Here is a 16244-nt window from a genome sequence, read left to right on the forward strand (position 1 = left end):
CCCGCCAGCTATCTATTTTACATATGGTAGTGTATTTATGTCAAACCTAATCTCCCAATTTGTCCCACCCTCCCCTTTCCCCCTGTGTCCACATGTCCATTCTCTACATCTGTGTCTCTATTCTGATGCAAGACGTTCCAGGTATCTATTCTGTTTCCCTTAACTAGTCCTGCAAGGAGCTCTGGTTTCCTTTAGTGAGAAATGGTATTTAGAAATCAAAACCTGGGATCTAGGAGTGTTCATTTCTACTATGGTTTCTTTGCTTCTACATCCTTTCGGTGGACAAAGATAAGACCATCAAACATATCATCAAATATATTTACGCAAGACTGATGAACATAAGTATTTCTTTTTTTTGTTTGCTTGGTTTTTTAAATTAATTTTATTTATTTATTTTTTGCTGCGTTGGGTCTTTGTTGTTGTGCCTGGGCTTTCTCTAGTTGTAGCGAACGGGGCCTACTCTTCATTGCGGTGCACGGGCTTCTCACTGCGGTGGCTTCTCTTGTTGTGGAGCATGGGGTCTAGGTGCACAGGCTTCAGTAGTTGTGGCACAGGCTCAGTAGTTGTGGCGCATGGACTTAGTTGCTCTGCGGCATGTGGGACCTTCCTGGACCAGGGCTCAAACCCATGTCCCCTGCATTGGCAGGTGGACTCTTAACCACTGTGCCACCAGGGGAGCCCCAAGTATTTCTATATCTACTCATAACCAGTGATGTAAACAGAACGTCTCTTTGAAACAAGAATGCCCTCGTTTTTAGTTTATTTCCATGATATGAATACTCACACTTGGTTAATTTCAAGATACCAATGGTTTGACAACCATCTCACAATATTCTTAGATTTTTACAGATTGATTCTTGAGAGAGGGATGAGATGACTCTAGCACACCACTATAAATATATCCACAACTATGTCCCTGTCTATCTATCTGTCTATCTATCTAACTACTTACCTATCTATCTGACATCTATCTAACTACATGGTCCAATACAAATTTCCATAGGAAATATTCTATATCTGTACTGTTCAATATAGTAATCACTAGACATGTGGCTATTGAACATATGGGTGATGCCACAGAAGAACTAAATGTTAAATTGTACTTAATTTTAATCAATTAAAATTTAAATTAAATCGCCACATATTAGACAGTACAGCTCTAAACTTTTAGTACCCTAGGGTTTATGCTAACTGGGGGAAAGAATTTGATAGTTGAATTTACCCACAACTGCTTCACAGAAATCATCATGGGGAAATCAGAACTCTGTAGATCTTTCTTCCACTCATTTTGTATTGTTTTAGTTGTGAATTACATGATTGGGCAGGTACCATGTTGATCTGAGTGTTCTAAGTATCTAGTATAGTCCCATCAAATAGATTGGAGCCTGACCATGCTTGGATTTTCTCAGGAGAAAATAAAAATGGAGACCGATTTATAATCACAAGGGCTGTTTGCTGAGCACAAGGGAGAGCAAAGAGAGGGGGCTTGTACTGAGGAAGATGACATTCAGGTCATGACTGAATAAGCATTGCTAATTCCACTCCCTGGACCCTATTTTTCTATATTGTATGCTGGCCAATGCCCTTCTAAGGACACATTCTTTCTTCTGCTACTTTAATGCCATTGATTAGACTAGGATCAATCAGCACTCTTCTAGCTTTTTTTTTTTTTCTGTAGTTTCTGTATATCTGTGATCATCCATTTGAAGACTTGTGCCCCAAGTCTTCTATTAATTTTCCCTAGAGTACAGCCTTAGTATTGCAAACTTTCTCAAAAAAATTCATGTTATACTTTAGCTAGAATAATATAATTTTTTAAAGGAAAAACATGGCTACCCCATACTGTTTGTAGCTAGAGTGCATTTAGGATTCTCCAAGGGGCATACTGATAATGCTGTGTGTGTTAGACAGAAATGCTATCTCTTGAAATTACTCAGCTGTGTTGGTGGAAACTGTGGCATAACCAGGAGCAGAGGGCCAAGTATAGTACAGACCTTGAGGAAAAAGTGGATTAAGAAAAGTTTTGCCTGTTTCTGGCTCTGTAAAACAGACGTGAGAGTGCAAACCACTCCCAGTTTTGCTCTGAATTGCTTTTCCATTTTTTCCCCTAGGGATTTGGGAGTCTCATTTGGATTTCTCATCCTCTAACCTGTGATGTTTTATATTGACCTGCTTTCCCTACAATATCTCTCCTCCCCTTTTAGCTCTGTCTGACCCAGAAATGGTGGCCCAGGGTATTATCTTTATTTTTGGTGGCTATGAGCCCACTACTGAGGCTCTTTCCTTCCTTTTCTATGAATTGGCCACTCACCCGGACATCCAGCAGAAGCTGCAGGAAGAGATTGATGCAGCTCTCCCCAGTAAGGTGAGTGATGCTACCTGGAGAGGGAGGGGGAAAGTGAAGCCTTAGCACGAATGTCTCCTTGCCACTTCTCAGGAGATTTTTGCAAAAAGCATAAGTATCAAAGTTTTCAATTGTGCTATTTAGGAAGGACCTCAAGAGTCAAACACAAAGGGGGAAAACGTAGGCAATGCGTACTACTCACAGAAGTATAAGTGGTTTGAAACAAGTGCTGGTCCTGGCATATCAGTTATCACAATAATGCCACATAAAAATCACAAAACCTCGGGGCTTCCCTGGTGGCACAGTGGTTGAGAGTCCGCCTCCCGATGCAGGGGACATGGGTTCATGCCCTGGTCCGGGAAGATCCCACATACTGCGGAACGGCTGGGCCCGTGAGCCATGGCCGCTGAGCCTGCGTGTCCGGAGCCTGTGCTCCACAATGGGAGAGGCCCGCGTACCGCAAAAAAAAAAAAACCACAAAACCTCAGTGGCACCTAACAGTAAGCATCTATTGCTCTAGTGTCCACATAGTTATGGGCTGACATTGCCTGGACTTGCTTGGTTCTGGCTCTTGGCTGATCTAGGCTGGCCTTGGCTAAGCTGGCTAGGCTGACTCAACTCCACACTTGCTTCTCCTGCCTCTCAATCTCCACGTGTCTACTTCTCAAGGCAATGGTAGATGGCAAGAACCAAAAGTCCACTCATATGGGTGATTTTCAAAACTCTCCTAGCATCACACTTAGCCAGATTTCCACTGATGTAAAGCAAACCACCTGGCCAACCCCAGAGTCAGAATGGGAGGGAACCACAAAGGTAGGTGGCAAAGGGCATGGACCCAGGAAGGGCTGGAGAACTGGGACCATTAATTCAGTCTACCGCCCTGGGTACACTGCAGACTAGGAGGAGCCTTGTAACAACAAGGGGCTTAAAGTAGGAAACAGAGGACGTGAGTTTGAGTCCTGGCTGTGGTTTTAGACAAGTTTTATCACCGTTCAGAATCCTGAGTCCTTCAAATACAAGATAAGGATAGACTGTAGTGCCTACCTAAGTTAGAGATGATCTGTCTTCTCTGGTAAACCACATATTGCAATTCTTTTCACTGTAATAAGATGGTCACCAGGCAAGAGAGAATTGCTAAAGCATTGTCTTCTTCCTCTTTTATAATAATACAATGACAAGAACACTATTTGCCAACATTTGCTTTTTTACTATATATGTCTGTTCTAGATGCTATTTATAAACGAATTTAATCTTCATAAGATTCTGTATAAGTCAGGAGAGGCTAAGTTACGCCTCAGTAGCAGATGAGCCCTCAAATCTCAGAGCTTTCATGGCGAAGGTTTACTTCTAACCCACATCTACATGACCAACATGGATTGTTAGTGGAGGATGGGAGAGGGCAGCTCTGCTCCACAGCGTTACTCGGGGATACAGGCCAAGAGGCTCCACCTTCCTGTAGCTGCCTCATCTGGAACATGAGGACTTCCTGTTGTCTGGGGAATAAGGGACTCGAGCGTTGCTCACTGGCTTTTCAAATGATTTCTCCCCGAACTGACATAATCGCCTCAGTTCACAGCCCATTGGCAAAGCTGGTTTCCTGTAACTTCAAGTGGGCTGGGAAATACAGGGACTACGTGGATACTGGGTGAGCAGTGAGTGTGTCTGCCACACAAGCCTATGAAGTGTTAACTCTAATTATCTCCATGTAACGTTTCAGAAACCTGAGAGATGAAATACTTTCACATACTAGTCGTGTACCTAGTGGTGAAAACGCCAACCTATGTGCCAGGGTGTCTGTCTCCTGAGCCAACTCTTACCCTCTACAATGTTGCCCCTTAAATATAACCCCACGTGACAGCCACGTGTCACCCCCACTGGTCTCAGATCTCTGCCGAAAGTGGAATTCTTTGTGGTGTGAGGAGAGCTGGCCTCTGGGGCTGGAGTGGCTTGTTTAGACCTTCAGACCTTACAGTCACCCCTGAAGGGACAATAGGAGACTGTTCCAGCAACAGAGGCTGTGGCTGAGGGTAGGGTTCTCATCCTCTTGTAACTTTCCCTGGATCTGAAATTGTGTTCCTTGTAGCACCCAATCTTGCTCTTTGTTTTTGTATTTGGTTTAGAAAGGAACGTGTTTCTCCCTAAATTATTTATAGAGTTTTAACTTCATAAAGTATTTTCAGATTTTATAGGTATAGTCAAAAGAATTAGTAAACGAGATTTCTCAAGTAAAAATTTTATGTTGGGCGACTTCCCTGGTGGTCCAGTGGTAAAGAATCCGCCTTACAATGCAAGGGACACGGGTTCGATCCCTGGTCAGGGAACTAAGATCCCACATGCTGCGGGGCAATTAAGCCCATGCGCTACAACTACAGAGCCCAGGTGCCTTGAAGCCTTCATGCCACAACTAGAGAAGAGAAAACCTGCACACCACAACTAGAGAGAAACCCACGTGCCGCAACGAAGATCCCGTGTGCCGCAACTAAGACCCAACACAGCCAAAAATAAATTTAATAAATAAATTAAAAAAAAAATGTTTTGTTGAGTAGAGGATTTGCACTTATACATTTCTTCCCTTGGTACAGATGTGTGGCCTCTCTTTTGAAAGGAAACAGTGACTTTGCACATTTCACTTGAGACTCAGGGTCATAGTCTATTAGTCGTGTTTGTTCTCTTGAGAAAGAGAATACACTAGATGATAACGTGCGGGATTTCGGGCCCTGTTTAGGGCATTGTCCCAATGTTCTCGTATAGTCATAACCACTCCACACATCTCAGTGGGCCACTGAGCAGGTCAAAGGACATGATAGATATTATAACATCTATAAATGTTAAGGTCCTTTACCAGTTGAAATTATTCTCTGGAGCTCCTACCATTTCAATAGGACTACTTAGACTGAGTTGAAGTTTGATCCCAATCTCAATTTATCAAAATCTATTTCTTTCTTCCAGGCGCCTCCCACCTATGAGTCCCTAGAACAGATGGAATATCTTGACATGGTGTTGAATGAATCTCTCAGATTATTCCCACTTACTGCTAGACTTGAGAGAGTCTGTAAGAAAGATGTGGAAGTCCATGGGGTGTTGATTCCCAAAGGGACAGTGGTGATGGTGCCACTCTTCACTATTCACAGAGATCCGGAACACTGGCCAGAGCCTGAGGAGTTCCGTCCTGAAAGGTAGGAGAACCCAGGGAAGGGAACCCTCTCTGATCCAGAGTGGTTCCAGCATATTAGACGCCTCTTCCTGTAGGAGACAAGTGAGCGATTGTACCATCATTTATTTGTGCCTCTTTTTATTGTTTGATGTTTTTTCTTAATATAAGAGTGATCATTGTTCGAATCAAATTTTACAAACTGTGGACTAGAAAAAAGAATTATAGCTGTCTAAGTTCCTAATACCTTAAGATAAGCCTCATTGATAATGTGATGTATGTCCGCATGGACATTTGTCTAGGCATATATAGATTTTTTAAACTAGAATGGTAGTATATTTAATTTGGTTTTGAACTGCTTTAACAGTAAACTATAAACAACATTCTATGTGAATTGTGTGTGTATCTATCTAGCTATCTCTCTCTCTATATAATAAGTGATTATATGCATATGCCGTAATTTACGTAACCACTATCTTATTTTAGGTGTATAGGCCTTTTATTTCCTTTAAGTTTTCCTGTCTGTTCTCCTTAGCTCTTTGAATTCATCACTAATGTGCCCACATTTCCATTTCTTTAAACACTGGCTACATTTCCTCTAGTATTATTGTGAGAGAGCAGGCTGGGGACCTAGAGGTCTCATCCCTGGTGGTTCAGGCAGCCTCACTGAGGACCGAGGTGCACACAGGTGCCCTGGTGCTGTCTGTGGCTGCACACCTGGGCCAGCTCCCTTCTACCTCAGTACTTGGTGACCTTCCAAAGAGAAGTCCTCTGCTCTCTAGATGTCTGAGACTTCCTCCTTGGAGGGGTTGAGCATCCTCTGGGAATTCAGAGTCAAGGTCTGGCTTCGGTACAGATTGGACTCTGGAAAGAGTGGATGCTTTCCCACTTATTGTACAGTGAGCAAAATTTGAGATGAATATTTTAGGGCACTAGCTGGGATCTAGACTTTTATGAGTCCCTGACTATAAGCTCCCTGATGGCAAGGACTTTATCTTGTTCGCCCTAGTGTCCTGAGTGCTAGCGTAACCTCTACACATAGCACTTCCTGAAACAGGAAGTTGGAGTGGACCAAGTCCTCTGTTTTCTGGTCCAGGGAACCTCTGTGTTTCCCTGAAGCTCAGTAGCTCCCTCTCCTGCAGCTTCACGAGCCTAAAACCAGAGACCACTCACTGTTATTTCTTTTTTGCTGTTGTTCATTTTGGTTCACTTTATTTTTTTATTGGAGTATTGTTGCTCTACAATGTTGTGTTAGTTTCTGCTGTACAGCAAAGTGAATCAGCTGTATGTATACCTATATCCCCTTCCTCTTGGACCTCCCTCCCCCGCATCGCACCCATCTAGGTCATCACAGAGCACCGAGCTGAGCTTGCTGTGCTGTACCGCAGGTTGCCACCAGCTCTCTGTTTTACACGTGGTAGTGCGTTTATGTCAATCCTGATCTCCCAGTTCGTTTTTGATTCATTCAGTCGTCAAGCAGAGAGTTAGAGCTCACCTGCGTGTCAGGGACTCGGCCAGGCAGTGAGAAATCCAAATGTTTACAAAAAAGCCCATCATGGAGAATTTTTGACGTATGCACAAGTATATTCTATAGGCACTAGCCTGTGGAAGACTTTTAATGTATCTATATGTGCCCATTCCCTGCCCAACAACCATCCCATGTCTCTGCTCCATCCACATGCTACTGCTACCCTCCTCCATCTACCCATATTATTTGAAGTCACAGTGTCTGTAAATATTCCAAAATGTTTTGCAAAGTAGGGACTCTTTAAAATATACATAATCGCAATGCTATTATCACTTTCCACAATTCCATATTTTTCCTTAATATATTCAAACACTGAGGAGTCAAATTTGAATAAAACAGAGGTCTAACCGTCAAGGAATTTATAGGCTAGTGGAACAGATAGACAAGGAAATCAGTGGTTATTCTATAGTAGCGTCATATAGTTATGGAAGTGTGACCTAAGCATTCTGTGCTGTGGGGGAGACAGACAGACAGGCACAAGGGGATGGGAAGGAAGGGAATACAAGGGGGAAATGACAATTTAAATCCTGGGAGCTGATTCTCCTGCTGCCTGCCCCCATGAGCACATGACCGACATAAGTGTGCATGGAGGCAGGAACCCACGTTTCCTTCAATCAGTTCAGAGTATGAACATCTCACTGCCTGAATGTAAATTTAGTGTTTAGAGATAAATTTGTTTTTAAACAGCATTCATCTCATCTCCTCAACAGGACTGAAAGCTCCTATAGGGTCCGGGGAATGGGAAGGATCTGGAGTTTACCTTTCTCATAGCAAAATCACCACAGCGGGATTCAATGACTAGCTCGCACAGGCATCCCTAATGCTGCTAGTTGAGTGTTTAAGTTAAGCCTCAGACTTTGAGCTCTTGTGTGTTTTCTGTTTCATTAATTTGTTTCATTTACTGTTGTGGAACCAGGTTCAGTAAGGAGAACAAGGAGAGCAGAAATCCTTACACATACATGCCTTTTGGAAGTGGACCCCGAAACTGCATTGGTATGAGACTTGGTATCATGAACGCGAAACTTGCTATTGTCAAAGTCCTGCAGAACTTCTCCTTCAAACCTTGCAAAGAAACACAGGTCAGACAGTTACCTAGCTGCATTAATTGTGTTTATTGTGAGTTGTTAAAACTGATATAGATAGATAGATATCATATATATATATGCACACACACACACATACACACACATATATGAATGTGTTCTATTCAAGGAATAATTCGTCATATTGGACATGAATGTATTTGGAGCCATCTGTGACCTTTGTCCTTCAGCTCTGGATGGCTAAGCCTGTGGCTTTGTAATGACCCAACTATAAAGGTCATCTAGAGTCAATGCAGTTAGCATGACATGATTCTTTGCAGTCTTTTGAACCTCAGCAATGTTTTAAATTTCATTTCAAGTCCACTGGAATGAAGGGAAGTGTGTGCAGTCATGAGAGCACACACTGAAAAGTCATGGCTCTTCAGCGATCTCTTCTCCACCAGAGCTTACAGAAGCTCTCCTGGCAGTGGTTCTCAGCCACTGCTTGTACAATGAAATTATTGTGGTGCTTTAAAAAATCCTGATGCCTAGGTCATCTTGTTTATTCTAAAATAATTCGCCCGGAGTGTGGCATTCAAACCACTCCCGCGGATTCTCCTGTGTAGCCACGGTGAGAACCCCTGATGGAAAGCATTTCTGCCAGATGTGAAGGACTCCCACAGCCCCCTCACCTTCCAGGGGTCCTGCTGCCATCAAGATGGGCTCCCCTTACATTCTAATAATAACTCTATGTGTGCTTTTCCCCGCCCACCACCCCACCACCCCGATTCTGTTCTTCCCTCTTCAAGTTCTAGCTCAATCCTGAGCCCCTCCATGGAGCCTCCCCCACCCAGTCCACAGCCCACTCTCCCCTCTGCTCTGTCTCAGTCACCACAGGCTGGCATCACGGTTCCTACGACCTAACGTAACACTTTGTCATGGAACCATCCAGTCTGGTTCCTATGTTTTCTTTATACCTATGAACGTCTTGAACTGTAGCCTCTCGTTTTATTCCTTTCGTAAACTCTGAACGATGCCTCCCAGTCACCCAGCAAATGCTTAAGGAGTTCGACGTGCGGTGGATTAGAGTTCTTGGATACAAATTGTGAACAATTTGAACTTCTGAAACTTAACAAATGACATTTGTGTACATGCCTGGTGTACGTGTGTATGTCTATCTGCAGGGGACATATATGCATGTCATTTGAAATTTTAAAACAACAAGATGTTACATTTATAGAAAGATCTGGAATCTCTCCTGAAGCACACAAAGAACAGTTACCATTTTTTCATCTCAAGCACGGCCCTGTAAGAAGGCTTATTTCTAGGAGGCACACATTTAGTAAGCAGCTCCTCCCCTTGGGTAGGCTTTCTCAGGGAAGAGGAGGATAGAGACGGTTTCCGTTTTACTTGTGGGAGTCTGTGTGGCCGTCCTGTAGGTGTGTACAGACAGGGAACCCAGCCCTGAGAGAAAGGGAGCCTCTGGCACACCTGGGAAGGGCAGATACTCCCTGAAGCTCCACCCAGCCATCCACAGGCTGGGGCTTCTCTCCTCCATGACAATTTGTTTGCCCTTCAGTCAACTGAGATTAGAAGGTCACTCTGTTGGTTCCCCCAACACTGAAGGAGTGACTGGGTGAGAAAAGGGCTAAAAGTACTGGAACAAACACTGTAGGTCGTCAGAAGTTCACCATTTGCACTGCATTTGGGAGACAGGAAATGTTAAAAAAAAAAAAAAACAAAAAAAAACAGGCATAATGCTTCACAACGACCTCTTCCAATCATGAAACTGGATGGGTTCTACTGGGAGAGGTGACTGGACTCTGCAGAAGTTGAGGAAGGCCGATGTAATTAACATGTGTGATTCCTACTAGGATTACCTTGCAAGTTTCAATGGACACAAAATTATCTTTACATGGCTCAAGATAGTTGGCCATAATGCCTAAGAATCTGGTAAATTTAAAAACCTCATCCTTTGTACCTAAAATTTAAATCAAAAAAAGAACACAAGCCAACCAGATTTTTGTCTCTAGCCTGGTATGAAATAAGCGCTCAATAGATATTTCGTGGAAAGAATGATGGATGAATGCTTTCACTATCTCGTCTTGACATAACTTAAAGAATAAGTATAAACAATCAAAGATAAGGAGGGTAGATTGGATGAAGCTACCAACCTCCGTTTATAAGATACATAAGTACTAGAGATGCCACGTACAACGTGATGGCTCTAGTTAACCTTTCTGTATGGTGTACAGGAAAGCTGTTAGGAGAGTAGATCCTGAGAGCTATCACCTGAAGGAAACAATATTTTTTCTTCGTATCCGTGAGCTGATGGATGTTAATGAAACTTACCGTGTGATGATTTCACGATATATGTACGTCAAATCATTATGTTGTGCACCTTAAACTTATGCGCTCCTCTAAGACAGTTACGTCTCAATAGGTGGAAATTTTAATTGAATAAAAAAGATAATAAGGGAATGCGGCAAACAACTTTACTCCATATAGTTTATACATAAATGCGGCCAGTTCCTTGAAAGACACGACTATTAAAGTTCACCCTATGAAAAACAGATAAGCTGACCATCCCTGTATCTATTAAATACATGGAATTTGTAGTTTTTAAAAAAGAATCAAAGGTATACGATGCTAAAACTAGCTGTTACGTGTTTGTAAAGCATTTTTGTCCATAATGTATCTTCTATATCAATACTTCGTTTCTCTTGCTGGCCTTGCTTCATTATTCGATTCTCACGTGTTTGTTTAACTGTTGTAGATGCACCTGAAATTAAGCCGTCAGGTACTTCTTCAACTAGAAGACCCCATTATTCTAATGGTTGAGCCCAGAGATGGGACCTTAACTGGAGCCTGACTTTCCCTAAGGACTTGCGCTTTGTTCTTCAAGGAAGCTGCGTCCCAGGACAACAGAGGCCTTGATTTACTTTGTGATAAAACACAGAAATGAAGATGCGATTCACCTACTGCGACTGATGGATGACTAGAGATTCTGCACATTCGTTTAGCTTTCTCACTGTCTACGTGGAGTGTTATATATTGTGTCATAGAAAAGAGGTGATTAATAAGTGCAAACTCAGCTTATCTGGTTCTCACAGAACTATCTCCACCCCACCACACCCCACTTAGGACCATCTACTCCTCCTGAGCGAGCACTGATCAGAATGAAAATTTCTCACAAGCTCTAATGAAAATGAGAATGATAGTGATGATTGAAGTAGTGACATTTATATCACAGATTTTATTTTGAATATTCTAAATTAAATATTATATTGAGAAAGTCAATAAACATCTCTTTACAAAAGTATAATCTGATACCTTTGTGCACATTAGGGGGGGAATGTATACAACTGAATCAGGGAGATTCAGTGACTACTTGCTTTTGACCATCAAAATCACTGGTTGGTTGGGGCCTTTATCAAAACTCCAATTTGACTCCTATTAAATAGGTAAGAGCCAATCCACTGCGACTTTGCCTGTTGCTTAGAAAGTATATTCGTAGTTTATACCTACCTTTTTTGGAGCACATATTTTTGTAACACTCAACTGAGAAACATATTATTTGTTTGATTTAATGTTTTCATCTCATCTCCCCTGATGTTTCTGGAAGGCAGGAAAGATGTTTTTCACACCTCTTTGCATTCCGTCCTCAACTCCCAACTGTCTTAACCACAATGAATGTGGAATAAAAGATGGTTAATTGGTCAGTTGTTCAGAAAGGCTACAAGCACTGATCAGTTTCAGTTGGTATCAGAAGCTGCCTAGGGCTCTTCCTTTCCCTTTTCTGCCCCCTCCCTCCATTTTTCCTCTCCCGCCTTGCCTTCCCTTCCTGGACAATCCAGTCCTAAAGTCATTGGGGGGTGGGGTGACAGAAGGTGGCAGGCACACAATGCAGGGTGGGGGCAGAGAAGGGAGGCACAGTGACTCCAAGTCAGAGACTGAGTAGGGAGGGGAAAGTGTCCACAGGAACATCAGCCTGGCATGAGTGGATTCATGGTTGAATTGCTTGGGCAAAACTCTTTCCCGTACTGAACTTCTGTTTCCACACCTGTAAAGTGGGATGTAAATAATCCCAACACTGCTTATCTCACAGAGTTTTCCTGAGGATCGATTAAGAGAGACATGAAAGAACTTTATAAAGTGTACAGGGTGGTAGAGATGTTAGTGGTTAGTTTATCAAGAAAGAGACCCTCCAGGATGGAGTAGAAGGTGAGCAGCCAGGAGAAGACCTCCTCCTCTTCCCTCTGCCGTGAAGTCTAGGGAAGTGCTTCTGCCTCAGGATAGGGGGCTTTCTCCGTGGTGCAGTGCATGTGGGGCAGAAAGCATATCCTCCTACCTCACCCTAGTTCTCATCGACAGGCTTGCTAGGGAGACTTACCTCGTCTCTGTGTCGGGGCAGAACCCTGGTCACTACCCTCTCAGAAGACCTGGGCTCTAGAGCTAGTTCCCCCACTAATTCCAGGGCAAAGCTGGGACTAGTGACAGTAAAGACTTCAGGCTCTAAACCTAGATGAACTAAATCTGAATCCCAGCTCTGTAGGAATTGGTGACGAGTGCTTGGAGGGTCACTCAACCATTCTGTGCCCCCGTTTGTTGCTCATCTTTAAAATAGGAACCATACAATACCTATCTCATGGGGTTGTTGGATGGATTGAATCACTTAATGCAGACCAACTATTCAGAACAAGAAATTTATCTCTCCTTGCCTGAGGTTAGGTCTTGCTCTGTGTGTGGGGGTGGTGTGGGTGGGGGGGGGTGGGTGCACGTGTGTGTGTGTGTGTGTGTGTGTGTGTGTGTGTGTGGTGTGATGTGTCTCTCTCTGAAGCCCCAGTTGAGAAACCACTCTAGAATTTAGAGCTCAAGACCTAAATGGTTGGTTGTCTTCTCCCAGGTCCATCCTATTCCATCTTGGCTCTCCATCTTGCCCTCAGGAATTCTTGGTTCCTGACTAGGCTGGGGGACCTGGGGACCCTCAATGGCATGTAAGGGAAAGAGAATAAAGGAGGGGGCAGGGTCACAGAAGTTGAGAAGCAGGCCATCAAGGGGCCTCGCAATTTGGATAAGGTCCTCATAGGTCAATTCTGGTCAATTTTCCTCACAGACAGGTGAGGAAACAGACCCAGGGATGCCCAAGGTCACATGCTTCCAATGCATCAAGTCCTGTCGATTCTCATCTCTTCACATCTTTCAAGGAGAATGGAATTTTAAAAAAAGAAAGGTCAACTGTATCAATGCTAAAGGAGCTTATTTTCTAGCACATGTCACAGATATAATTCAATATTTATTTGTGAAATTATTTATGTTTCTCTCCCTTTTAAGTGTAGGCTTCATGAGAGCAAGGATTTTGACTTCTTTATAATTAGTCTTGGCACGTGGCCTGAACACAGCAGGCACGGATCCCAACCAACCTACAGTGCCACTGGGGTGAGGTGCCCACCTCGTCTAAGGCCAGGACAGAATGTCCTGTCACTCAGCACCACCTGTAAGCCAGGAGACTAAGAAAAGTTGGCTGTTTCCCTCTCCCAGCTGCCAAAACTTAAATACCACCTGGTTACCCCCAAATGGCAAGATCAAGTTTTTCCCTTCTGAGAAGCATGAGGGCTTAGGAGCAGAGTTACAAACACATAATCTTGCTTTCATTGTTTGCACACTCCAGATTGTGACATTTGAATGTAATGCACAAATCCTTCCAGAGTAACACTGCCTCTTCATACCGTGAGCACTTCTCTCCGCCGTGAAAGTCTAGATAGGCTTCCCAGAAGAGGAGTTACTTGGGCTAACAATATAAAAGGACAGGAAAATAAGACCATGATGCTTCATCTATACTGACATCTGAGCCTAATGCTGCCCAGAATGCTATTTGAGGTTCAACTTTGAGTGCTAAGGACTGAGAAGCCATTTACACCTGATGAGGGAACTGTGTTCTCTTACCTGTATAATTAGTTCACACTGGCTGTACTATAACTACCTGTTTGTCTCTCTCTTCAACTGAATACTGTCTGGGTCTTAGTCATATCTGCATGCTAAGCATGAGAACAGAGCTTTGAAAGCTACTCCGTTCGGATAGTACCATATATCTCGGGATAACCTCAAGAAGAGCTGCGTGGTAATTATATCATCAAAATGCAGACTTTTGGGGCTTCCCTGGTGGCGCAGTGCTTGAGAGTCTGCCTGCCGATGCAGGGGACGCGGGTTTGTGCCCTGGTCCAGGAAGATCCCACATGCCACGGAGCGGCTGGGCCCGTGAGCCATGGCCGCTGAGCCTGCGACCCTGTGCTCTGCAACATGAGAGGCCACAACAGTGAGAGGCCCGCGTACCGCAAAAAAAAAAAAAAATGCAGACTTTTGGAGAGGTGTGTATCTTGATTAAATGAAAGAGCGACCTTGGCTTCTTTACACCCCCTGACTGGGCTCACCCTCGGGCCAGTGGTGAAGGCATGGAAAGTTATAAAAGCCGTAGGTGGTCTAGCTTGCTCATTTCTGGCAAATTGGCGTAGAATGCCTCGAGAGCAGAATTCCTCATGCTCTTACCCCATGCCTCTTGAGGTTTGCTTACAAGCGGTGATGACAGTGTAAAATAGAAAATGCCATGGATATGACCTACTTCTCGGGTAATTGACTGTTAGTTCAGGTGTGTACCCAGGAGCTCTCAGGAGAACACAAGCTCAAATGAATCCTTTTGGGGAAACTCAACCTCTTCTTCAGCATGAACCCTTTGCAGACTTGGCTGCCGACTAGCTCACCTCGAATTAGCGTTGGCTTTATTTGCACGTCTTTCTCATTAGAAGCTCATTGTCATCAGTTGGGGGGGTCATTACCAGAGCAGCTTGCAGTGGATCCTGTGCCCTGAAAAAGAGCCCTTTGCTTTGCTTGATCCGATTTTTACTATGTTCTGGGCTTCACACACATTTGGAATCAAAAGTACACCGAACACTGCAAAGTTCTGCCAGTTTTCTCTCCCTGTAGCCACAAATCAGGCTGTAAAGTAGAATTTTTCCTGAATTCACTAATTAACTCCTCTTATTTCTGTCTGCTTTACTCGATGACCTTCCTCTTTTCTCTGTGATAGATCCCCCTTCCTGTCTATATAACATCTCTTTATTTTACAGAATACAAATTTGGAATTTGGAAACATCCTAATCTACTCAGAAATAACAAGTAGGCTTAAAGAAATTTTAAATAACAAATAATGCCAGAACCCTCATTTTGAAATCAGGCAAAATCATTTCAAATTTCATTTGTAAGAAAAATCAATTTCAAGAAAATAATTATATAAGAGAGTGATTAGGGTGAAAACCCCATTTAAGATATTGAAGGTTATTAAAAACTACTCTTTCTTCACCATCATTAAAGCACTCTTGTTTAAAAACAAGACAAAGATGATCATTTTGCCACAATTGGGTAAGTCCAGTCTCTAAATAAGTACACAAAAGTGCAGCAGCTTTTCTATGGACAAATAATAACCGTATTAACTCTATGGCTGAAAAATATTCCAAAATGTAGGTACGCGTTTAAAATATTTAGTAATGAACTGCAAGTACACAAGTCTGATACAATAGTATTCTAAAATTATTTGTTGGGGAAATATGGAGTCAATAATCTTGACACAGGCAAGGGATGCTACTCAGGTGAGATGATTCAAGCTCAGTCTAGAGACAGGTGTTTATAGTTAGTTACGTGGAGAAGGGAGGAAATGATGCCCCAGGAAGAAGAGAACAAGAGTGATACACACAGGTATGAAGACAAAGGAGCATTCTGAGAACTGAAGGTAGATTTCTTTCAAGGTTTTGATAGTAATGAAGGATCTCAAAGGGCTGCTCACCCGACAGGACACCCGGTCCTGATCAGTTGAGCTGAAGATTCCATTAAACCTTCAGGAAACAGGTAATTTTCACTCAATTTAATAGTACCATAATTTTTTTAAAGAGGAAAGCTTCATAAATTTTATGGTTTGCTTTTGTTTATTATAATTCAGCATAAAATTCTTGCCAATATTTGGACTATTGTGAACTCAGGTCTGCCTGACTCTAATGTTCTTTCAAGTTCTCTTGTTAGAAAACATTTAAAAATTTTAGTCCCGGTTGGCTGTGGTGTGCTATTTATTTAATGTACTTGATTAATCATTTCTAAGGCTTTATTTAAAATTTATTAGCATTTTATAAATGAGATTGGCCTATGGTTTTC

At 42.9% G+C, this 16244-nt stretch overlaps 1 protein-coding gene across 1 annotated transcript in view; it reads left to right on the top strand.

Annotated features, from left to right (window-relative positions):
• The window catches only part of LOC136135041 (cytochrome P450 3A29-like), a 28629-nt gene extending 17712 nt beyond the window's left edge, over positions 1–10917 (top strand). Inside the window, exons 10-13 of the mRNA XM_065892855.1 lie at positions 2205–2365; positions 5294–5520; positions 7940–8102; positions 10822–10917. Of these exons, the coding sequence (XP_065748927.1) occupies positions 2205–2365; positions 5294–5520; positions 7940–8102; positions 10822–10917 (647 nt within the window). The remainder of the gene's footprint in view (positions 1–2204; positions 2366–5293; positions 5521–7939; positions 8103–10821) is intronic.
• The last annotated feature ends 5327 nt before the right edge of the window (positions 10918–16244 follow it).

This window comes from Phocoena phocoena, chromosome 15, assembly GCF_963924675.1.
Source record: "Phocoena phocoena chromosome 15, mPhoPho1.1, whole genome shotgun sequence".
NCBI lineage: Eukaryota > Metazoa > Chordata > Mammalia > Artiodactyla > Phocoenidae > Phocoena > Phocoena phocoena.